Source organism: Lithobates pipiens, unplaced genomic scaffold (assembly GCF_037356315.1).
Source record: "Lithobates pipiens isolate NorthernLeopardFrog02 unplaced genomic scaffold, aLitPip1_a1.2 Scaffold_22, whole genome shotgun sequence".
NCBI lineage: Eukaryota > Metazoa > Chordata > Amphibia > Anura > Ranidae > Lithobates > Lithobates pipiens.
Window position 1 is genome coordinate 192,799,501 of NW_027507784.1, and position 25,205 is coordinate 192,824,705.

The following is a 25,205-nucleotide window of genomic DNA, read 5'->3' on the forward strand; positions in this document are numbered from 1 at the left end:
TTTATACTCTTTATGACTGTAGATGAATGTCATCAATTAAATATTACTTATTTATTGTTCATTTTTACTATACAATTGCTTCATTTAAAGTCCCAACCCCCCTTTAATTTTTATCGATTATCGGGATGGAAGCATTATGTTTTGCTTCATTTAAAGTCCCAAATTCCCCCCCTTTTTGCTTATATTGTTTTATATTTTAGTATCATTAGTAAACATCTAGAAAATTTATAAATCTATATACTGCAGTTTTTCTTTTTCTTTTCAAAATCTGTATGCATATCGCAGTATTTTATCTGAATTCTGATACTAGGGTGTAAAAATGAAGAAACTTTACACAAGTTGCATTTAAAATACATGTTTATTTCTGACAGGGAGTGCATCAATGCATGTTTTAATCACAGCTTATTACAATTTTCGTTTTTTTAAATTTCCATTTTTCTGCAATTTGTTAAAAAAATCACTTACAGTTCTCATTTAACTAGTCATGACAACCAACATAGAAGCATTAACATCAAGTTTTCTCAAACATTTTTTCAGAAAGCAGTTAATACCCTTTGGTCAGCTGCCTTAAAGCAATAGAACCTCCATTTTGGGAATACTGAATACAAGTCTTATGGAAGTACCATTTGTAGCTTTAAAAAGGCTTAGGTCAGACTTTTAGCTTCTGCAGCACTGCTTCAATTTTGCTGAAGCTTGGTAAATTTGTTAACAGGCGTCTATCGGATCGGATGGCAGTTGGGTGTAAATGGAGACGGTGGTCAGTTTACATCCGACCACCTGTAGTGGAGAGCGGGCTGTGTGTCCACTCTACATAAGCGGACCAGCCATCCACCTGCTCAGCGGGGATCAGCAGACAGATCCCCACTAAGCAAGTGGACTTCTGGCGGAGGCCACCCTGTGAGAAAAGGGCCTAAGTCACAAATTGCTAGAGGGCAGCAAGTGCTGCCGAAAGAAAACTTGAATTTCTTTCCAAATCGAATCCTCAGCTTGGCAGTGAGGAATCATCTCTCCACCATACAACAGAGGCAGGTTTTGCCCACGAAGATGTGATGCATAGGAAAAAGGGAACCCTGGGGGTTCAATCAAATGGCCAGCTCCTGGATAAGTTATCATCCTGCTTTTACTTTTCCCATTCCTCATTAATCTATAGAAGGGGAATTGAGCAAACTGCTGACTATTGTAATATTGATCAGCAGCGCTAGCTAAGAAAAGTATGTGTCCAGAGGCTCTTTCTACTTGAATGAGTGAATGTGCACGTGGCTCATATAACCCAGCAGTGCTCATAAATCCTTCTTTGGTGATCACCGTCTTCTCTGCTATGTAGGGTGCTCCTTTAATAAGAACCTTACCTCTATGGTAAATTGTGCTACCATATATATTACAGCTACCATTAATGCTCACAGTAGCTCCAATTTGTGGTAAATATGAAGCCAGCAAAAGGCCAATCTCTGCACCCTTTGAGACACCCAGAACTCCAAGTTTAGGTCCAGCAACCTGAAAAGTAAAAAGTTTGTTTTAATGAAATAGAAAATATGGAAATTGTTAGTTTTAAAATGTGGTCTTGAAGACAAATACCCTCACTATAAAATAGCACCATTCATACCATCTTAATGCATGTTATTTTGATTTATGGAAGATAAGTCAGTGCAAGGTCAGTGCTATCTCGCACAATATGTTCACTATTTGAAGTACCATAATTGCATAAACCCAGCATGAGCAAGTCACAAGAGCAGGTTTCTTTGCTTTTGTATTTAACTCCAGAAAAGTCAGCAGTTTTATTCTAATATATATAAAGATTATTTTATCTATCCTTCCGGCTCATGTACACAGTGAGGTAGGAAATCTTTTCTGAATGTTGAAAACTTAACAGCTGGAAACGGATAGTGAAAACTTCAGTTTTACAGCTTTTACATACCAAGTTCATGCGAGTTTAACAGCAGTTATGAGCATTTGAGGTTAGAGGCGTTTTTTAAAGAACCTCAGAAGACCCTCCCAAATGCCCACAATGCATGAAAAGCAAGTCATATTAACTATTTCAGCCATTCTATGAGAGAAGAGAGAGCAGCAGCAGTGGGCAGTGTGTTTGTAGATAGCGGTCTTTTTTGTGTTTTTACTATGGATCCCATCATGAGCATGTGTGAGGAAATGCTCCTGATGTTGCTGAGGCTCCGAATGTGACAGACCTAGCTGGGACAGGGGCTTTTGGAGGGGATTGGGAGCAAGTCTCTTACCCACTGACTATAGGCCCTGGTATTTAGGGGAACACTCTTGGAAGGTGTATACCTGAGGGATCCTTGGAGCGGTCTTGTTATTTTTGATTCAGGACTCTAGGCCCGGGATCCATGTTAAGGGCCTAGATGCCACATTTCCAGCAATGACTGCTCCACACTGTGGGGCTCATAGCAGATCTTGATGTCATCAGCAAGCCATCTGTCTGGGGTTGCCTGCTATAATGTGTTTATTGTAAGTAGGTCTAGTGTACCTCCTAAGGGTCTTCCATCCATTTTTAATTGTGCCAATTAACTCACTTATTGTCTGTCAGCAAACTATTGAGGGTTGTGTTTATACTTGTAATAACATGTATTGTACTTTCTGAGCTAGAAGCCAACAAGTCTGACCTGGAATGATACCTCCAAGTCAAATATGTGTCTGAGTTTCAAATAAAGTTCTAGATTTGCAGCCGAACAAGTCCTGCCTAGTTCTTGCCTGCAATAGGTGGCTATAATATCTGATATCTATGTTCAGGAGGAAGAGGTATACAAACGGAAGCAGTCCGTTACACCAAAGACATAGAAATGGGCCAGAATTTGTCGCTACTGGACTCATCCATTGATGCAGGCAACAGCATGTGGTGAAATGTGTCCTTTTTCAACATTTTTATATGTTCAAAGATCAGAAATATTTCCCCCTTTAAAAATGCTTATAGAACGCAAGCGCTCATAAATGGGGTTTACCATGGTTGCACGCGGTTACAAGCATTTGACGTTTGAAATGCCAGTAAACTACAGTCCTGAATGCAATGTTTCTGCTTTCAAAAAAATACCAGTAGCCTCAACTGCCTCTATACTCCTATAAATGACTGAGTGTACACGTACAGATAGGATAACAGAGGGAAGTTCAGTGGCTGCTGAAAAAAAAATGCCCAACTTCTCCTAGACTTCAGTTCAGCAGCTGTAGTGTACATGAGGCCTTAAAAGGAAACTATTGATTCATTTCTTGCACAGTATATAAATTCTAAATATTTTTGTTTTTACAGACAGACAGTATTAAAACTTCTGTCAGATTATTTGTCTACTTCTGTCAGATTATTTCTTGGCTAAGAGAAAGTGATGGGAAATCCCAAATTTTACAGCTGCCACTGGAGCAGGAGGTGAAAGGAAATCTTCCAACAGGGATACCTGTTCTGGTGACAACTGTCTACTATAATTTCCCTCAATTTGGAGTGATTTCATTTCATATACTGTTGCGTTTCTGGGACAGGAAGAAAAGGGAATTCTCTTCAATAGAACTGACAAAAGTTTTAACCCTTCCCTACTTTATCTGAAAAAAATTGGGCTTTAGTTATACATAAGACTAAGATCCCATACACACTATTAGATTTTCTGCAGATTTTTGTTTTCAGATTTACCAAAACCATATAATATGGAGGTCAAACCTTTTCAATTTGTATGTAATCAGGCAGTAGGGATGACACCCCCCCCCCCCGGTTTGGTTTGCACCAGAACTTGCGAACAAGCAAAAAAATCTGTCAGTTTATTGGACACGAACATAAAAAATCAAAAGTGCTAATTTTAAAGGCTTATATGCAAGTTGTCATAAAAAGTGTTTGGGGGCCCAGGTCCTCCCCAGGGTACATGTAGCAATGCAATTTATTTTTTAAACAGCCGTTTTTTCGGGACCAGGCCCTTCAGGTTTGATAAGGAAATTAAGGGGAACCCTGCATCAAATAAAAAAGGCATATGGGTCCCCCAAAAATCCATACCAGACCCTTATCCGAGCATGCAACCTGGTAGGCCGCAGGAAAATCGGGGGGACAAGAGAGCGCCCCCCCTTCCTGAACCGTACCAGGCCACGTGCACTCAACATGGGGAGGGTGCTTTGGGGTCTGACTCCAAAGCACCTTGTCCCCATGTTGATGGCGACAAGGGCCTCATCCCCACAACCCTTGCCCGGTTTAACAAGGGGACCCCCATATCCCGGCCTCCCTCCTATGGTGAAAAGGTAACGGGTATATTGTAACCCTACCATTTCACAAAAAAGTATCAAAAGTGGTAAAAAAGACAAGAGACAACTTGGATCAAGTCCTTTGTTAAAAAATAAATTCATGCCGCCTGATGGACAGAAAAAACAAAACAAAGAAAAACAAGCCGCGACCGTTCCGCCTCCATGGGAGGCTCCCGTGACTGACACTTCTTTTCTGTGACAGTTTTTATATTGCTGAGGGCAGGGCCACCCTGTGACAAACGGGTAACCCTGCCCCCTCTGAGGCCATGGGGAAGCCCGTCACCCGTTTATGTTCAGTGGGGGGGTGCAAGAGCGCCCCTCTTTCTGTGGCCCTCCAGGTTGCCTGCTCAGATAAGGGTCTGGTATGTTTTTGGGGGGGACCCCTTCGCCATTTTTTTTTTATTTGGTGCAGTGTTCCTCTTAATTTCCATATCAGACCTGAAGGGCCTGGTGTGGATTTTAGGGGGACCCCCCATGCAATTTCTTTTCTGAAGGGCCTGGTAATGGATTTGGGGGAACCCATGCTCTTTTTAATGAATTGTATCTATATTGCAGAGACCCGACAATTCATTACAGCCACAATCAGTTTTAAATAACTTTTCCTTTAGAAATTTAACTTTGCAGTGGCACTGTTCTAAACACAGGAAAAATGTGCCACTTTGCAGGCATACTACAGACACGCCCAGGCATGATATTTAAATAAATATTTCATGGGGGCGTGGCTGGGATGTGAAACAGGACGGACGCGTGTCTCTGAAGCTTCGTGAAGATCCGAGCTAGTAATCCTGCATACCCACACTGATTCCCCCGCAAACTGCACGGCAGCTCCCACGGATACCCAGGACCCCCCTGAGACAGCAATTATGTCTGCCAAGGGCCGGGGTAAGTTCAATAAGGACCCGAAGTCATAGTGCTTGGGGAAGGAACGGGGCGTAAGCTCCCTAGGTGCCATGACAGTCTCCACCTCCACTTCCGTCACACGGAGCTGGCTGGGAGCGGCGCAAAGCCCTGGACTTTCTATGGCTGGATCTCCTTCGGTGGCTGGATCTCCTCTAGCTATGTTTGCTCTCTCAGAAGTGCAGTGTAGGGAGCTGATCCCCCCTCTGCTGCCCTGGAGACAGCACCTGAGGCTATTACCAAGCCTATCCTTGGGTTCAAATCTATGATGATGGTCCGTATAGATCACCTGGCATCCGAATGTACCCTGATCCACCATGATTTAGATAAAATGAGGGGGAGAATTAACAAAGCGGAGGATCGGATTGGCATGGTGGAGGATCAACAGGGCACACACACTGCACAAATAGAGTTACAGTCGCTGGTGAGTTCCCTCGTACACAAAGTGGATGATGCCGAAAATAGACAAAGGCGGAACAATGTCCGTTTCATAGGCCTCCCAGAAGGTGCAGAGGGCAAGAGACCCTCCATCTTTGCTGAGACTTTATTTAAACAATTACTGAATTTACCAGACATGCCGCCCACATATGTAGTGGAAAGGGCGCATAGAGTTCCCACAGCGAAGCGCCCAGAAGGTGCACCACCCAGGCCATTCTTGGTGCGGCTGTTAAACTATCATGACAGAGATATGATCCTGGTGGAGGCAAGAAAGAATCCGGAACTGCCATATGAAACCGACAAGCTGATGCTTTTCCCAGACTTTTCAGCTGAGCTCCAGAAACGTCGCAGATCCTTCAATGAAATGAGACGCCGTCTCCGGGAAATGATCAAATATGGCATGCTCTACCCCAGCCAGCTACGGATTCCTCACAAGGGCTTAGTCAGATTTTTTGATACCCCTGAAGACGCAAACGATTGGATCGACCCATTGTAATGAAAGGTATATGCGATTCCACCTTCACAAGTGAGTTTCTCTCCATTTTGGGGACCTTGTTGTTCATGCCCTGGGGGGGGGAGCAGTCTGCATTAAGAGGCAATATATAGACCCGCACTGCCAGAGGAACATTAACTGTATTGAACTCGGGACATTACCAGGATGATGGGACCAAGTTTTTTACAGGAAGAGCTTATACTTTTCATCTACCCGTACTGTTGGTGCCCTTACATTGGGTCATTGCCCAGCTAATACCTCTGGATGCTGTTGCGGGGGGCAGGCGAACCTTCACTCCTTCTCAGGGGCACGGACGGAGAGTGAAGTCAGAACAGATACTTTCTCATCCGTTTTTCCCCCGTTCTAGGTCACGTTTACGTAAGAGTTGGGATTCGTTTTTTGGGACTACGCTGCGTGTATCGGTGAATGTTTTGCACAGCAGCAGGGAGTTGCATGTTTCTTTTGGGGGGGGGGGGGTGTTTGTTACTTGTGCAGTGTTCCAGAATTTGCCCAGGGTTACTTAAGACTTATGTTATGAATCAGTACTTTAATGCTCATAGGTCAGCAGCAACGGTGACAAGGTTATACTATTCATTGCTGTACTCTAAGCCCTTGTACACACGGTCGGAGAATCCATCGGAATGTGTCCTATCGGACCGTGTCGTCGGATAATCCGACTGTGTGTGGTATGCATCGGACTGATTCCGTCCGAATATCCATCGGACCCAATTTTCCAACATGTTGGAAATATTTCCCGACCAACTGGTTTGATCGGACATACTCCGATCATGTGTAGCGAATTTTGATCGGACCAAGTGCCACGCATGCTCAGATCAAATTCCTACATCAAAGCTATTGGCTACTAGCCTGAATGTAGTCCCATCATAACGAAATTACGTCATCACGTTCTGAAAGATTGGATTTTTCGACAACTTAGTCCGACCTTGGGTATGCAACAGTTTTGGACACAATCCGTCGGACTAAATCCGACGGACAAAATCTGACGCATTTGGTTGGCAGAATCTCTGACCGTGTGTACAGGGGCTAAGATATTTTGATGGCAGGAATTGTATTTGATATACTGTCTTGGAACGTTAGGGGACTAGACAAATTTCGCCATGCCCTAATGTTCCAATACTTGAAACCACTTAAACCACACATTGTTTTCTTACAGGAGACGCATTTAGATGGTAATAGGATTCTCACTATGAGATGCTCCTGGATCCAACGTGCAATACATGCTACATATTCTACATAGGCCAGAGGCATGGCTGTGCTGATTAGCAAAGCAGTCCCTTGTACCATCCACCAAGTGGTCACGGATCCAGGGGGCCGTTATGTGAATGTTGTGGCGGATATTCATGGGCATAGGATGGCGTTAGTAAATGTATATGTTCCCCCACCGTTCCACATTCAGGTACTTTATGACTTACTTAGTAGGTTGGCTCCCTTCATGCATTTACCTCTCATTGTAGCAGGTGATTTCAATGCCATTTTGAATGCTACCCTGGACTCATCTAACTCGAGGGTACGGGCATCTGTAGAACTGGCGGTGTGGACAGAGACGGCTGTTCTCAGAGTTATAAAGATGGAAAAATCCACCACCAAAAGTTACTCGCACTTATCCAAAACATACAAGTCCTCATCCAGGATAGATCTAGCGTTCGCTAATGCCCCCATGTTGTAGCTGGTGAGGGGAGCCAACTACATTGCCGGGGGCCTATCGGATCATACCCCCTACGGGTTCATATTGGTATACCTTCACAGGTTAGAGGGGTGTGTGTGGCGACTGAGCACAGGTTGGTTGGAAGTGGAATCAGTCTCTTCCCAGGTGGCACCATCTTTTACTGGTTACTGGGAGGGCAACCTACAGTCAGCCCCACTACCGATAGTATGGGACGCCTTTAAGGCGTGCATGTGAGGTCAATACATCTCAGCAATCAAGCATGTAAACAATTTAATCTCAAATCACAAGAATTACAAGATAAAGAGAGGATGTGAGGTGGCCCATGTGGCCGACCAGTCGGATGTTACCTACAGTGAATTGCTTGAGGCGCGCCGTCTGACGTTGCACTTCACTGAGTTGACCCACACTTCCTGGGTAAGGAGGGCGGAGTCCCTCTTCGAACAGGGAGATAAAAATGGGAAGCTTTTGGCTATGTTGGTGGCGGAACAGCAAGTTCAGACCAGTATTCCTTGTACAGCCAACTCTCAGGGTATTGACAGACCCAGGTGACATTCTTGAAACCTTTGTAGACTATTACAGCACTCTTTACATGCCTATACTGACATAACAAACAGGAGCTCCAATCCCTGCTTACTTCCATATGTATACCAAAACTGTCAGAGTCAGATCAAAATAGTTTAGAAGTGGAGATTACTGAAAAGGAAATAGAAACTGCTATCAGATCTTTCCCACCACACAAATTACCGGGGCCGGATGGCTTTTGCATTGAATGGTAAAGGTCACATTTGGAGTCTCTTGTACCAAGACTTAAGACACCGTTTCACTTTTGCTTGGAACACAAGACGCTACAAGACTCTTATGGAGGCTCAGGTGGTCTTATTGCCAAAACCAAGCAACGATCCCTTGAATTGCTTTTCGTACAGACCCATAGCTCTCCTCAACCAAGACCTTAAAATTCTCACTAAAATAATGGCCACGAAACTATCAAAGGTAATAACCACACTGGTGGACATAGACCAAACTGGGTTCATACCCCAGAAGTCCACTGATACAAATCTCCACAGGCTGTTTGAGCACCTAAAGATCAATCATGCTAACCCCGGAGCCAGGGTGATTGTGTCATTAGACATGGCTAAAGCCTTTGATTCAGTGGACTGGTATTACATGTCCACTGTATTACGGCATATGGGGTTTGGAGAGGTGTTTCTGGCATGGATATCCCTCCTATACAGCTCACCCAAGGCAGCAATAAAGATAGGCACTCAAGTATCTGCACAATTTTCGGTGGGGAGAGGAAGGCGACAGGGCTGCCCACTCACTCCGGCTTTATTTTCTCTGGCCATAAAGCCTATTGCTCTAAGAGCATCCACAGATGTTAAAGCCCTTCAGGTAAGCGGCATTAGAGAATGCATGGCCCTATACGCAGATGATATACTCCTCTTCCTGGAGGACCCGGGACCATCATTGGAGGCAGTTTTTGAGATCCTAGGCACATTTGCAAATTTCTCAGGGCTACGGGTGAATTGGGAAAAGTCCAATATCATGGCCATGGATGATGGTGCTCAGGTACGGGCATCATCTTTAGTGCCTATTGCCTGGGTCCCTGAAATAAAATACTTGGGTGTACGTGTGTCCCTCAAAACTACAGACTACTTGACACTCAACCTAATGCCACTGCTCACGAAGGTTAAAATACAATTAGAGGCCTGGAAACATCTCCCACTCTCCTTAATTGGTAGAGTGACCCTCCTAAAAATGAAGATACTACCAGTGTTTCTTTATTTTTTGCACAACACTCCCATCTGGGTCCCCTGCTCTTTCTTTTGGCGCGTAAACAGCCTGTTTAGTTCATTGCTATGGGGCTCTGGACACCCTAGAGTGAGCTTCCGTACATTACAAGAACCCTATGGACAGGGAGGACTGGCCCTTCCTGACTTGTTTAAGTATTTTTTTGCAGGACAGATGGTAGTTGCCAGACGGTGGTTAACAAGAGATGACAGGGATGCAGTGACAGTGCTAGAGGCTGCTCTAATGGGATCCTATCAGAGTCTTTACTACTTAGTGCATAGAGGGCAGCAGACAGCGGCGCCTTTGACTGGCTCCATGAGTGTTACTATTCACACGCGAGACAGGGCAAGGATACTGATGAACTCAGACACGGAGGCCTTGTTGCCAGAAATGCCATTGTGGCTCAATGCCAGGTTATCCCATTTCAACAAAATCCCGACCCAGTAATATGGGCCAGAGTTGGCATCAAACAATTCAAGAACATAGTGGGTGGGGGGGGGGGGGCTGCTGTCCTTTGACCAGTTGAAAGATAAACACGTTCTCCCAAACTGGTACTTTTTCTGCTATCTGCAGCTGAGGCACGCGTTTGCAGCACAATTTGGCACGGGTGCAGTGGTACTGCAATCCTCACCTCTAGAGCAGTTGCTTTGTGAGGAGTGCAGAAGATGCTGTCAGAAACATAAAAAGCTATTTGCCGAAAGGCCTCCAGAACTCAGTAAATGTAGGGAGAAATGGAGCTCTTTAGTCCCAAATTTTCAAGGGGACGACATGTGGGACCACCCTTTTCAGGTCCTAGTATCGGCCTGTGAGAGGTACATCCAATTCAAGATACTTCACAGAGTATATTATACCCCAGTGAGACTAGCCAGTATTTACGGCTCAGATAGCGCCGCCTACTGGCGTTGTAATGCGGAAGGGGTGGATTTAGATCATATATTCTGGCAGTGCCCGTCCATACAGGTATTTTGGATAGGGGTTATAAAAACCACCCAGGGGCTGGTCTCGCTGCCCGTCCCCATGATGATCTCAGTCTGTATGTTGGGCCTGGTGGAGGAGGTAGCGCCACTTAGGGCACAAAGAACTATGATTTCACTCACCCAGTTTTATGCACGCAAAGCCATCCTCTTATGCTGGAAAAAACCTGAGGCCCTGTCCTTGGCCTTCTGTAAAGGCATCGTGAATAAAGTGTTGCCCTTATACAAAGCCACGTACTTAAGCAAGGGGTGCCCCAAAAAATTTGAGAAGGTGTGGCAGTGCTGGCTCTCTTTGGATGATACTGTTTGAGTGACTGCATAACTGGTGGGCTAAATGTTACATGACAGGAAACTTGCACTAATTGAAAAGTCAAGACAGGCCGCATAGCTACTGGGTACTTGGGTCACTGCTTTAGTTTTTGCCTGAGCATGTACTGTTAAAATTATTTGAGTAGGCCGGAGGGCATGCGACGGTTTAATTGCCTGTTATACTTGGGACATTGCACAATGGGGAGGAGGGAGGGGGGAGGGGGCCATGTATGTGGGGTTTCTGTTATTGTTTTTTTGCTGTTCTTAAAAAACTGTGAATAAAAAGAATTTTCCAAAAAAATAAAAAATAATTTTTTATTGTTTAATTTTAAGCATTAAAAAAAGTCACTGCTCCTGAAAAACGTAATTTAAAAAAAAAAAATTGCATTGATAAATGTCCCCTGGGGCAGGGCCCAGGTCCTCAAACACTTTATGACAATAACTTGCATATAAGCTTTTAAAATTAGCACTTGTTTCTAATTAGCACTTTGTTTTTACATGTTAGTGTCCCATAGACTAGCGGTGTTTCATCGGTTTTCAAATTTGCCACGAACACCGCATATTGTTTGCGAATAGGCGAACACCCCATGTTCGACTCGAACATTGGGCTCATCCCTATAAGGCAGGCCCTTGCACTACATGGTTTTGGTAAATCTGAAGACAAAAATCTGCAGAAAATCTAATAGCGTGTATGGGTCCGTCTAAGATCACCCTTTTAATTGGACAGCTTTAGGTACTCTTTATCTGAATACTTGCTATTACTGACAGAAAATGTCACAATACCTTAGGATGTTTCAGGAGCAAATCTGTAGCTTCTTCAAAATATTCTAAATCTAGTTTTTGAAATGAGCGTGGAAGATCTTCATAACCAAAATATGCCAGAGCAAAAACCACAAACCCACGACTGGCAAGAAGACTAGCTCGGTATTCTGCAAGGCCACCTCCTCCACCAAACAGGTCGATGATACCAGGATATGGACCCTTTCCTGTTTAAATAATACCAATTAATATAAGTAATCAGAGGTGTAAAAGTAGTCTAAAAAATATAAAGTTGAGCTTTAAAGTGGAAGGCAAGTCAAAACCTAACCTTAAAACTACTCCCACCCCCATGCTATCTACCCTGTAAAAGGAAAGATGTATATATACTTACCTATTCTGAAGTCGATTGGGTCCAGTCACATGATCTCTCTAGCGCTGGTTTCAGTGTAGAGGAGAGATTGCCGACAATGGCTGCAGAACCTGGACGATGGTGTCACTCATAGGCTTACTATGAGGCATCCGTTGTCAGCTGTCCCTCTACACTGAAGCTGGTCATGTGACCAGAGCAACTCCAGAATTGGTAAGTATAGACATCTTTCCTTTTACAAGGTAGATTGATTAGGCTTAGAATAGGGAAGGAAGTACATTTAAGGTGGGTATACAATGTACATGGGCCGAAAATGAGCTAAAAGCAGCCAGTTCGGCAGGAACCAGTCGACTTTCAGCCCATGTGTTCAGCTCCTCATCTCACAGAGGCCAGTTTAACAACCAGCTTCTGTCGAATGAGCATGCTGGAAAGCTGTTGCCAATGGCTGAGTGCTGATCACTGTTCTGGCGGGGGTGGGGGGGGGGGAGTCCCTCTGTCAGAAAAAAATAGCTTAGCGTGGGAGATTGCCATACTAAACACATCCGATGTTAGTGCGGCAATCTGTGCGGGTTTTTTGTTCAGCCTGCTGGGTTGAACGAAAAAAAAAGACTTACCTTGTATACCTAGCATTAGGCTTGGTTAGGTTTTGACTTGCCTTCCACTTTAATGCCTGTAAATACACTTTCAGAGTACAAAAACCCAACCAACACAAATACAGTTGAGATCATTCACACCTTTTATCCTGTCTTCATGGATTATCTAAGGTATCCTCTAAACAGCAATACAATACACATTTTGCCCTCTCATCCAGTTAATATGAATCATATATACTCTAACAACCCTGGTAGATGTTTTCTTTGGCTTTGGCATTAAAGCTGAATTCAAGGCAAACAGCTAATTACACAGATGAAACACATGACATGAAATATTTATTCTTACCTGCCAAAGGATTAAAATTTCTACAACCACACAACCCCATGTGGATGATCGCACTTACAGGTAAGGAAAACTGACGTCCTCCCTCTACCTCAGGCCTGCTGACTGAATAGAAAAGAGCAAAACAAAGAGCTGACAGCATAGGTCATCCCTCTTCTCTGTTCTCATATCAGCATGTTCATTTTCCAACACATTCCAAAACATTTGCACACAGCATAGATAATCCCAGTCCTGCCTCTCCCTTTCCTAGAGGTTATCCCAATGTCTGCCATGGTGGAAATACGCTTTTATAATTTATTAATGAATACAGAGCTGCATTCATTGATGCCATTATGTCTGCCTGAAATTCAGCTTTAGTCAGGAATTTGATGTTCTGCCCAGTCCAGATAGTGTATATTACCATGCTGGGATGAAAACCGAAGTGGCTACAGCATCCCTTGTGCGCGAAAATTGTTCCCCCTTATATGCAGGACTTCTAAGGACCAGTTGCAGCCACTGAATATTTTTTTTTCAAATATAAATTTTTATTACTTTTCAAACAATGCCCAACATGGGCATAAACATATAATACAACATAGAAGTGGGATACAAAAGAAAAGGGGAGGGAGGGAAAAGGGGAACCAACATCAAACCTATTACCGAGTTCACAGGAGGGACAGGGTCATAAAAAACATTGTGCATGGCTCATCCATAACATCTCCAATACCGAAACGTGTTTGGGAGCCTAAATCCCTTCAGTTCCCCCATCTCCGGCTCTCATCAGAACCTCGATACCCCGGTAGAGACCCAGTACCAAGGCAGAGACCATTAAGAATAGGGGAAGGGGTCCTGACAGGGAAGACTAAGAGAGGGAGGAGAGGGGGGTGAGGTGAGGGGGGGGAAAGGAGAGGGATGGGGAAGAAGAGGGGGGGGGGAAAAGAGGGAGGGGAGAAGTGAAGGGGGGGGAGGGGGGGATTTCTGGTTGATTCAGGACTGCCCTACCCCCCCATGCAGTATATATCGCCGAACATATTACAAGGTTCTCAAAAGTACCCCTTCAGGCGAGAAAATAAATTGGTGCCAGGGTGCCCATGTTTTCCTAAATCTTTCCTGCTGTTGCCTCCCCGTAAGCACCAGGTCCTCCACTGAATATTTTATGCTTATTCACAAACTACAGCTTTGTTTAAAGATTTTGGCCTGTCTGTCTGTCATACCTGGTGGTATTAGAGAGAAGGAAATATCATTCAGAATCATAGCAAGATTGATCTAGCCAGTGAGCTTATATGACTAAAGACTTCAGCACTCCAGAAGAGATGACAGGGCTCACATTCATATGCTGCCATGTTAGTTCAGAAAATGGAAAAGTCCCTGCCAAATACTGTAATTTTTCTTTCCTTATTAACTCCATGGCAATATAGGACCCCTCCCAGTTTGCGCAAGCTAGTTAGGAAATGCGTGTTGGGAATTAGCCTCAAATTTATGGGAGTGACAGAGGCTTAGCTTGAAGCCTGTGGGCCTTGATGCAAAAGTTGACCTGCCCCCTCCCCCCCACGACTTGTGTGCAGATACACCCACCGCACGGAAAGATACTCAAAGTGGCTTAAGAGTTTAGAGCTCCCAGAGTTCCTCCTTACATTAGAGGACAGCGATCACCCCTGGAGAATCAAAGGACAAGGACCCCTGTCAGGTCATCTGGCAGAGCTCCTTTCCCATTCCAGCACTGTAAACAGCCCCCCCCCCCCACACAATATACAGGGCTGAAATCGCATTCCTTTACACACAGTCTATCAGCCTTCACAGGGTGTATCTGGCTTTTATTTTGCCGTTCTGACCTGTGAAATCCCCTGGTCAGAATGGCAGTGTAGTTGCAGTAGGCAAATACACCCTGTGCAGATCTTCACTGACTGGCTGTATTGTAAAGGAATGTGATTTCAGCCCTGCGGAGGAGGAGCAGTATAGAGTGCTGTACTGGGAAAGAAGCTCAGTAGTGGGCATAGCATCCAGAGCGGAGGGGTTGGTCAGGGGATTCGGGGGCAAAACTTAGATCTGGGGGGGCAAAGCCATGTGACATGAAATTTGGAGCCTGCAGCCCCTCAAGAGGTGTTGAGATTTGTTTTAGCAACTTCTGAAGATTTCTCTGTCAGTGTTGGCAGGTGTTGGGGGTGTTGGGGGGAGGTCATCTCCCGGAGGTGCATGTCTTTTCCCCAGTTGTCAGAGACGTGGGGTAAGAGGACATCCCCAGGTGGGGGGAGGAGAGTAAAGAGAATCCCAGCTAGTGACTAGAAGACACTGAGTGGCGTCTTACCTCACCAGTGACATTGGTCCCATTGTGGCTACAGGATGGCACTCTACTCTTAACTCGCTGAGCTCAGTTATTCCATATTGCAAGCTCACAGCACAGACACTTCCTCAATCTGGGCTGTTTTCACCCCATGCTCCTCTCCCCAGTCAATGAGAACAGAGGGGTGTGGAAGCCCAGTACTGGAGCGTGTCTGTGGGACCCTAGGGCAGATCGGAGCTGGACTTTGTGGAGGATATGATAATATGACAGGGAGGCTGCAGGGGGCCCCTGGAGCTAGGGGCAGGATTGTGATTGGGACCCCCGCAGCCCCTTATGCTATGCCCATGGAGGAGTATGGTCCTGGAGGGGAGGAGCAAGGGCGGAGTCTACCCATGTGTATATTGCCATGGAGTTAATCATTAAAGAAAATGATGGTAAGTATTTGACAGGGAATTTTCTGCTTTTGCTTTACATATTCACCCAGAGTTATAAATGGCTAGCTCAGTTAACCTGCTGTGGTTGTAAAGGAGAGTTTTTTTTTTTTACCTTACTGCATTCTACAGTATACCGGAGCCCGATCTCAATCCAGCGATGTGCACAAGAGCCGAATCGCTCTCAGCTCTCTTGCGCCTCATTCACTCAGACACAGCAGCAGAAGCCATTTGTTCCTGCTGCTGTCAGTCAGAGCCAGTAAGGAGGGAGCAGGGGGTGGGGCAAGGCCCACTCTTGTGGACACACAGAGCAGGGTTTGGGAGCAAGCATGCTATTAGGGCACTCAGTGGGGGGTGGGTGGAGCCAGTGGTAGCGGCAGGGACCTGGGAAGAGGAGGAGCGGTTTGCTCTGTGCAAAGCCATTGCATAGTGTAGGTAAGTATAACTGGTTTGTCATTTTAATTAAAAAACAAAAAGCCTTACAATGACTTCAACAACAAGAATTGGAACAACGTACTTTTGAAGAAATGTGAAATCATGTGTATGTCACACCATATCCTAAATAGATATAGAAAAGTATACACTGGGGGGAAAAAAGATGGACATTTAAGTTTGTAAACCAAACTGTAATAAATGTTAAATAGATTAAAAATGTTTTTATTGCTTATTATAATAATAGAAACACATTTTCCTTAACATTAAAGAGAAGATTAGGTTCAATCATCATATAATTCATAGTAACCTGTATAGTATTGGTGAGATATCCTGATACACAATACCCCATTCTAAACTGCTGAAAATATATATCTCTCTGCCTAAACATTCTCTGCACATGTAATCATTCAATGTGTTTCCTGAAACAGAATCTGCTTTTTCAAGGATTCATGCCCAGAGTAATAGCTAAAGAGAAGACAAATCCAAATAATACCTCATCTAATAGAATTATACTGATACCACATACATTTTAAACCTTTGATCATTCATAAAATGATATGCATTATTTTCTCGGATCTCCTATATTCAAGTATATCCCCTCAGTGCAGACAGGTGGTTAACCAGTAACCTGCCTCTTGGTCTCTAATACCTGTCATATAAGGCCATTGTTGCAAGAACTAAGTGAAGAGGAAAATCAGTATCAGTAAAATTAAACAATCAATGATCAGTCCTAAAGATGGGGGGGGGGGGGGGACAATTATGGGCTTTTTCCAGCCTACCATTGGGTAACAATTTCATCTAGTTTCCCACCATATAGCAACAAACTGCCCTCTTCTGAGGCAGGTCTGGGTTAGCGCTGTTCCCTCTACAGTAGGGAACATTTCGAACCACTTCATGCCCCATAAAGGAGGTAGACATGGGAGGATGCAGTTCACTAAGCCCTGAGGCATTCATTTTGGGCCTTTCCCAGCCTACCATAGGTTAACTATTCCATCTGGTTTTCAACCATATAGCTACAAACTGTCTGGACTGAGGGGATGTATTTGAATACAAGGGAGTGGAAAAATGCATGAATGGATGAAAAGGTCCAACATATACAGTACGTGGTATCGGTATAATTCTATTAGATATGTGTAGGTGTGTATTATAGGGGGTAGAGATGATTTGTGAGTAACATGAAATACTAGGGATTTTGATTACGATGTAATTGGTTTCATGGCCTCTCTATAAGATATTATTCATAAGCTGCACATGAATCATTGAAAAAGTGGATGCTATTACAGGAAATGTGTTGGATGAACAATTATACATGCAGAGAATAGGAATATGATTTGGAATGAGTTATGAATACATTTTCTCAATAGTTTGGATGAGGTACTGTTATTGTGTATCTGGATATCTCACTAATACATCTTACTAAGAATTATAGAATGGTTGAACCTCCTCTTCATGTGCAGATGTTTTTTTCTCTACATTATATGAAGCCATAAAATCACACTTTTAAATGATTTGATGTCTGTTATAGTTTAGTTTACACTCAAATATCCCAATTTTTTTTATCATGTTTACTTTTCAGTAAAGCTGCGGTCATTTACCTTTCAGGTTCAGGGTTAAGTCAGTTCTTTTGGCATAACACAAGAGTATTTTATTTTTAAAAAAAAAGGTCAGATTTGTCCACTCCATCCTTCTTGTCCCATTACCACACAAAAAGTTAGGAAAAGTTTAGTCACTTTTCATATTTTACAAGGTGCACTAAACAATATCTTTTGTTGCATTTCCACAAATGGCATGACTATTTAAGATTATTATGAAAATTTACTAGTTCGATAATGTAAACTTACCTGCAGGGGAAAAAATTGTACCTCGAAGTCTACCGTCATGGATCTGGGTCCTTTGTACATCAGCAGCTATGTGCCACCTATTAAATGTAGCACTGCAGGTGGGTTGTGGCTCAGCAGCACCTAACCCTACTGATAAAAATTCAAAAAGATCCACCGTGTAAAGAAATGGGCCAGCTTTCACATCTTTTTTAACAGGTCGTTGAAATGGTTTTAGAGGCTTTAATGACCATAAAAGTCCCATAGGATGTACTCCTTGGTAGTTTCCACCAAGAGCTGGATTGCTGTCCAGGTTAATTTGGCCTTCTACATCAGCTTTGTAAAATGCTCGTGACTGGAAGACATTTTCCTTTTCATCAAGAAGGGTTAAACGAATGGTTGCAAGTTGATTGGGCTGCAGTCCTGATGCCTTAATATTTACATGCTCATCAGCCAGACCTGTTTCTGGAGTAACTATAAGATTCACCATATTTGGAATATTGTGTGAATTGTAAAAATGCCTTGAAATGAAAACAAAAGTAGCACATATCAGTTTAAGATATAACAAACATGTATCAAATGCATTAATCAATAAAAGGATCTGAAGTTTATCAGGCTCCTGCATTCTTGTTTTTGATGAGGTGCAGTGACCCAGCCTTTGAGATAACATTTTAGGGTAGGAGGTAAAGCTTATTTCTGCAAAAACATTTGCTTTGAAAGGTTAGAGACCGTTTTATTAATGTGTCCCTTTTATGACAGGAACTGTTGGTAAATCTCTCCAATTGGGGCACAAACACAAAAACATTTGTAGCTGGGAAAGAATTTCTGAAACATTCTTTATTATTGTCTGTTGCTTCATGTCCCAGTGACAAATATTCTCCTTTTCTTTCCCTAATGTCACAAGGACAATAATTGAGGAAAGATTTCCCAAGTGGAGTAACAGGCAGAAATACCCAATATAAATTTTAACTATCACAATTTATTTTAAAAACTGGATTTTTGTTACTCACAAATTCCTTTCTTTGAGTTAATTTATTGACACAGCTCTTCCTAATCATTCCTAAGCAGTGCCTCAAGAGGGGTGGGAAAGAAACAAATAGAATAGGCAAACCATGTAACCACCAACCAAAAAACACCCCCAAGGGGGAAAACAAGGAAACCCCAACAGCAGCATGCAAAACCTTGCCCCCAAAGCAAGCAAAGGATGCGAACACATCAACCGCTAAAAACTATGTACGGGTATGCACAGACACCAAGGGAGTGGCCTTGAAAACTTAAGACAGATGCCATAACCCCCAGGCAGCACTAAGCACCCTGGTAGAGCATGCCACATCAGGGAAAGGAGGAGCCCGACCCCGATAGCACAAGCCTGAACAGCCATCTACCTGAGCTAGTAAAAAAATGTCGGAAAAGGAGCCTGCCAGGCCTTTTCATGGGCCATCTGCAAGCATAAACAAAAAATTCGACCCCTAGAAAGAAGCCGCAGGAGACAGGTACACGCAAACCACCCAGACTATAACCAAGGGACACAGCACAACTTCCACAACGTGCGAAGGGCTTAAACACAAGGAAAGGAGAACAAATGTCCTAATTTGGGTAAAAACTGATATGCCCTTACCAGGTAGGGTGAAGAACCGAACAAGGTAGCTGACACTTAGGACACCGAAGAAACGGTAACCAAGAAGGCGACCTGAGGAAGTGCAGGCAAAGGCACATAAGTAATCTCAAATGGAGGCTCCTGAAGGACTGCAAGAACCGGCTTCAGGACCCAAGGTAGCAACAGAGGTCACACTGGTAGAGCCACACGCTGATATAGGAACAATCAAGCAATAAGTAACTCAATGAGTCGCCAAGGGATGATGAAATAACCTCACAAGCACAGAATCCCAACCCGTAACAGTACTTAATACAAGCCTTAATTTGGAAACAGTGGTGACCAGCACAGATGGCAAAGCGCAGGTACGCAATCCTTGATGTCTATGGAACCAAGGAAGTCCCCTTGATGTGGGAAGGCCAGCACCAAATAGATAGATCCCAACTCTGCGCATTCATAGAGCAATTCAGGGTCTTGAAGTCCAGAGTGGGACAAACCCCACCCTTCTTCGGAACCAGGTTGCAATTAAAACCCAGAGACCTCACTAGTTGGGAATAATGGCAAACACTCTGCAGGGTAGCAGATCCTCTACCTCCCAGAAGGACCTGCAGGCATGCTGAAGAGACAAATATTGGAGGAAAATGATTTCTCTGGTGGATAGGAACAAAAAACTCATGCAGCCAGATACCTTCAGCCTGTAGACCCATCTGTTGGAGATTTCAGAGGTCCACAGTCCATGAACCAGCGCAGATGGGCCCCCACTATAGAAATGGGTGCGGTAAGCCTGCGTGTTGAGGAGAACTTCTCCATAGAAATAGCAGGTCTGTGGGACCAGGCACACTCGTGCGAGCTGTGGAAACGTGGAAGGGCTTGGACCTTTAATCTTAGGAGCCAGAGGGACAAAGAAAACATTTTATTTTTACATCATACTTACCTATGAAATCCTTTTCTTTGAGTACATCATGGGACACAGGTTCAGGCTAATATTCATTACCTGCTGGGACATCCCAGAGCAATAGCCTTGAGGGGAGGGAGACACCCTTCCAAACAATAGCCATCAGTACACTGCGGCCGAAAGTCGAATCCTCGGCTGCTCGAACATCCACTTAATAAAATTTTATGAACGTATGCACTGAAGACCAGGTAGTAGCCTTACAAATCTGAGCCACAAATACCTGATGGCGAAAAGCCCAGGAGGTTCCTACACCCCTGGAAGAATGATCTCTTACGCTAAAGGGAGGAGCTTAATGTTTCAGACCATAGTCCTGAATGACCAATTGACGGACCCGATTGGCAATGGAAGATTTGGAAGCTGCCTGCCCCTTCTTGAGTACTTTTGGTAAAAAAAAAAAAAAAAAAGTCTGATTCTTGGATCTCCACAGATCTAGACAGCTAAACCTTGACTGCCCTGACAACGTCCAAAGATTGCAGTCGTCTCTCTTCTGCCAAATGAGGCTGAGAGAAAAAAAAAGGCAAAATAATATCCTGATCTAAATGAAAGGCCAACACCACCTTTAGTAAAAAGAATGGAACAGGTCATAACACGACTGTCATGGTGAAGGATCAAGTATGGTTCCCTGTATGAAAGGGCTGCCAGCTCAGACACCCTGCTAACCAAGGTGATAGCCATCAGGAAGGCTAGCTTGCATGACAGCAAGTCTAATGGAATTTCCTTAATAGGTTCAAATGGTTGTTTCTGTAACAGACAGCGCCAAATTCAAGTCCCAAGGACATATAGGTGACCTAATGTGGGGGAAGCGAGTTGCCCCTTGCATAAAGGTTCAGATCAGTGAATGGGAGGCTAAAGACCTTTGGAAGAATACTGATAGGGCCGAAACCTGACCTCTGATTGTACTCAAAGCCAATTTGATTTCCACAGCTGGCTGTAGAAAAGAGAATTCTCCCAATCACATATTTCCGAGGATGCAGTTTTCTGGCTTCACACTAAGCAATATAAGTTTTCCAGACCTTATGATAAATCTTCCTAGTGATAGCTTTTCTAGCATTCACTAGAGTAGATACCACTGGTCCTGAGATGCCATGGTCCTTTAACACCCTGGCTTCAATAGCCATGCCGTCAAATTTGTGGAAGCGTCCATGGCCCGTCTATCGTCAGTTTCACAATCTTTGGGAACCAGGGCCTTTTGGGCCAGGCTGGTGGCACCAGAATGACTGGAACCCACTCTCTCTGAATCGTGCGCAACAAATGTGGAAGGAGAGGGATCAGAGGGAAAACATAAACCAGGGAATACTGGCTCAATGGAACTATCAGAGCATCTGCTCCAATTGCCAGAGGATCTCTTGTTCAAGACACAAACTGCTGTAGCTTGTTGAACCTGGATTCCAGTAGGTCGACCTCTGGTCATCCCCTACATTGGCAAATTTCCTGGAACACCTCTGGGTGCAGGGACCATTCCCCGGACAGATCTGCTGGCGGCTGAGATAATTTGCCTTCAAGTTCTCTACTCCTGGGATATGGACTATCAATATCATTGGTACATGTCCCTCTGCCCAGGCTAGTATGTAGTGCACCTCCTTCAGAGCTGAATGACTCCTGGTACCACCTTGGAAGTCTATATAGGCCACTGCCGTAGCATTGTCGGACTAAACCCTGATGGGGCAGTCCTGAAGCTCCATCGTCCAGGACCACAGGGCAAGACATACTGCCTGTAATTCTAGGTCATTAATAGACAGGGTCTGCTATGTCCCTGACCATTTCCCCTGAGCTGTGAGCCCATCTAGGGTTGCTCCCCAGCCTGAGAGACTGGCATCTGTAGTCAGTACTCTCCAAGTTACCGGGAGAGGATTTTGCCTTTCATGGGTTCTGATTCTGCAACCACCAATTTAGGCTTAAGCGTACCTGAGGTAAGCACATTGGATAATCCGGGGCTTTACTTCCTCTGTTCCAAGCCGACAAGATGTCTTGTTGTAAAGGCCTGGAATGGAACTGGGCATAGAGCACTGCCTCGGAGGATACCATCCTCCCTAGAAGACTCATACAGAGCCGAATGGAGGGTTGCCTGGTACCCCTTATCTGACACACCTGATCCTTCAGGGCACAGATTGGGTGGCAAGAATACTCTGCTTGGACTGTGCTTAGAATCAGACCTAAATATCTTAGACTTTGAGCTGGACTCAAGACTGACTTTGATATTTATGATCCAGCCTAAGCTTTTCAAATACCTCAGTGTGTATTTTATGCTCAGTTCTAGAGCCTGTACTGAGTGATCTTTGTGCAGGAGGTCGCCAAGATAGCCGAGCACCGGGATCCCTTGGGACCTTAAAAGTCACAGTACTGGTGCTAGGACCTTTGTCAACACCCGGCTGTAGCTGGCTATAGAAAGCTAGCTACAAACTGAAAGTGATGTTCCTGCAAAACGTATGAACCTCTGATGAGGCTGAAAGATACGTGCAAGTATGTGTCCTTTATATCGATGGAGGCTAAAAAGTCTCCCCTCTGGAGTAGGGATGAGCTTCGAGTTCAAGTCGAACACATGTTCGACTCGAACATTGACTGTTCGCCTGTTTGCCGAACAGCAAACAAATTGAGGTGTTCGCGGCAAATTCAAAAAAGCCACAAAACACCCTGTAAAAGTCTATGTGAGAAATTGAAAGTGATAATTTTCAAAGTTTATATGCAAGTTATTGTCATAAAAAGCGTTTGGGAACCTGGGTCCTGCCCCAGGGGACATGTATCAATGCAACTTTTTTTTTTTTTAAACATCTGTTTTTTTTTGGGAGCAGCGATTTTAATAATTCCTAAAGCGAAATAAAAGTGAAATATTCCTTTTAATTTTGTACCTAGGGTGTGTATAGTATGCCTGTAAAGTAGCGCTTGTTTCCCGTGCTTAGAACTGTCCCTGCAAAAAGTGTCATTTCTGAAGGAAAAGTCATTTAAGAGCACTCGCAGCTATAATGAATTGTTGGCTCCCAGTAATACAGAGAACAGTCATTGAAAGTCATTGATAAAAAAAAATGCGTGGGGCCCTTCAGGCCTGGTATGGATATTAAGGGGAACCCTGCATCAAAAGCTACTATACTATGCCCCCATGGCGCGTATTCAGGTAAATGGTAGGATTTTCCCCCCCTTCCCGCTCTCTCGGGGGACATGCCAGGGCTGCCCCATTTCACCACTGCTGTATGCCTTGGCTGTGGAGACCCTGGCCATAGACCTCAGGACTCACCCGGGCATTAGGGGTCTTCGTTGTGGCCGGCTGCATGAGGTGATCAGCCTATATGCGGACGATATGCTACTCTATCTCTATACCTCATTGCAGACGGCCTTACAAATTATCACGGCCCTTTGAGCCTTCTCTGGGCTCCAGATCAACTGGTCCAAGTCCCAAATACTCCGACTGGACCTGGGGCCCCCCACCGCTGAGCAGGCGGCACTCCCGCTTGCTAGAACAAACTCCATTAAATACCTTGGCGTGCACACCTCCAGGTCCCTCCCCGACTACCTTACCCTCAATGTTGAACCCCTATTTGACATCCTAAAATCCAAAACTCAAGTTTGGGCCCGTCTCCCCCTTGGGGGTGATGGGCCGAATAAATTTGGTTAAGATGATACTCCTTCCCAAGCTTCTTTATGTTTTCTGGCAGGCACCAATACACCTCCCCCCCCCCCCCCCCGCATATTCAAAGCCATGGAGTCCATCCTCAATACGTTTATTTGGGGTTCGTCCCGGCACAAGTTGCCGTGGCGGGTCCTAAAATGCCCATCGGCCCTGGGTGGTACCGCCCTGCCTGACCTCTTCCTTTACTATGTAGCATCTCAACTCTCCCATTTTTTTCATTTTAACCAAACAGACAGAGCCCGCTACACCACTCTAGTGTGTTCACAGACTCCAGGCCCACTGATTCACCCTTTCCAGTCTTTGTTTTGTAGCTCTCACCTCCCGCCCCTCACTAGGGATAAGCGCCTCATGCTTTCTCACCACTGTAAAATCTGGTGGCTTGCAATGCGCCTAGGATGGGCCCCCTCTCCCCACTCTCACGCGCCCCTTTGGAACAACTCAGAAATGCCGGAACTGGCCCTCATCCCGGACCCCGGGTTGTGGATGAATAGGGGTGTCATTTATCTATCGCAGGTGGTCTCTAATGGGATGGTCAAATCCTTTCAGGCCCTCAAGGATGACTTCACTCTACCCAATCACATAGTTTCATAGTTTCATAGTTAGTAAGGTTGAATAAAGACACCAGTCCATCCAGTTCAACCTGAGTGAGTGTCTACAATTGTCCCTATCCCTGTATGTTGCACACTCACATCGGTCCCTACCCTCAAGTAGCCCACAATCCAAGGTCCCCATTCATATGCTAGGGCCAATTTTGGACAGAAGCCAATTAACCTACCTACATGTCTTTGGATTGTGGGAGGAAACCGGAGTACCCGGAGGAAACCCACGCAGGCACAGGGAGAACATGCAAACTCCAGGCAGGTGATGTCGTAGTTGCGATGCGAACCAGCGACCCTTCTTACTGCTAGGTGAGAGTGCTAACCACTACACCACTGTGCCACATGTTGTTTCGCTATCTTCAACTCCGACACGCGCTCAATACCCAGTTTGTTTGATGCATTCCAAGAGTCGAAACCCCAGCATTGGTTGATCTAGTGCTGGGCAACAAACATAAGCAGTTAATTTCACAGCTGTATGCCCACCTTTTGTCCCCCACTGCCTTGGCCTATCAGGTGCGCTCTCGGTGGGAAGGTGACTTGGGCGCGGTGTCGGATGAAGATTGGGACGAGGCTCTGGCGAATCACAAACTTGTGTCACCCAAACTCACGGACCGCCTCAC

General features: G+C 44.7%; 1 protein-coding gene across 2 annotated transcripts in view; it reads right to left on the minus strand.

The window, feature by feature from the left end:
- Nucleotides 1–339: 339 nt before the first annotated feature.
- The window catches only part of LOC143924448 (acyl-coenzyme A amino acid N-acyltransferase 1-like), a 70,693-nt gene continuing 45,827 nt past the window's right edge, over nucleotides 340–25,205 (minus strand). For both annotated transcript variants that reach the window (XM_077448766.1, XM_077448765.1), the window contains exons 2-4: nucleotides 17,840–18,336; nucleotides 11,594–11,796; nucleotides 340–1,494 (exon numbers count right to left, since the gene is read on the minus strand). In XM_077448766.1, coding sequence (XP_077304892.1) covers nucleotides 916–1,494; nucleotides 11,594–11,796; nucleotides 17,840–18,305 — 1,248 coding nt within the window. In that variant the 5' untranslated portion in view covers nucleotides 18,306–18,336 and the 3' untranslated portion in view covers nucleotides 340–915. The remainder of the gene's footprint in view (nucleotides 1,495–11,593; nucleotides 11,797–17,839; nucleotides 18,337–25,205) is intronic.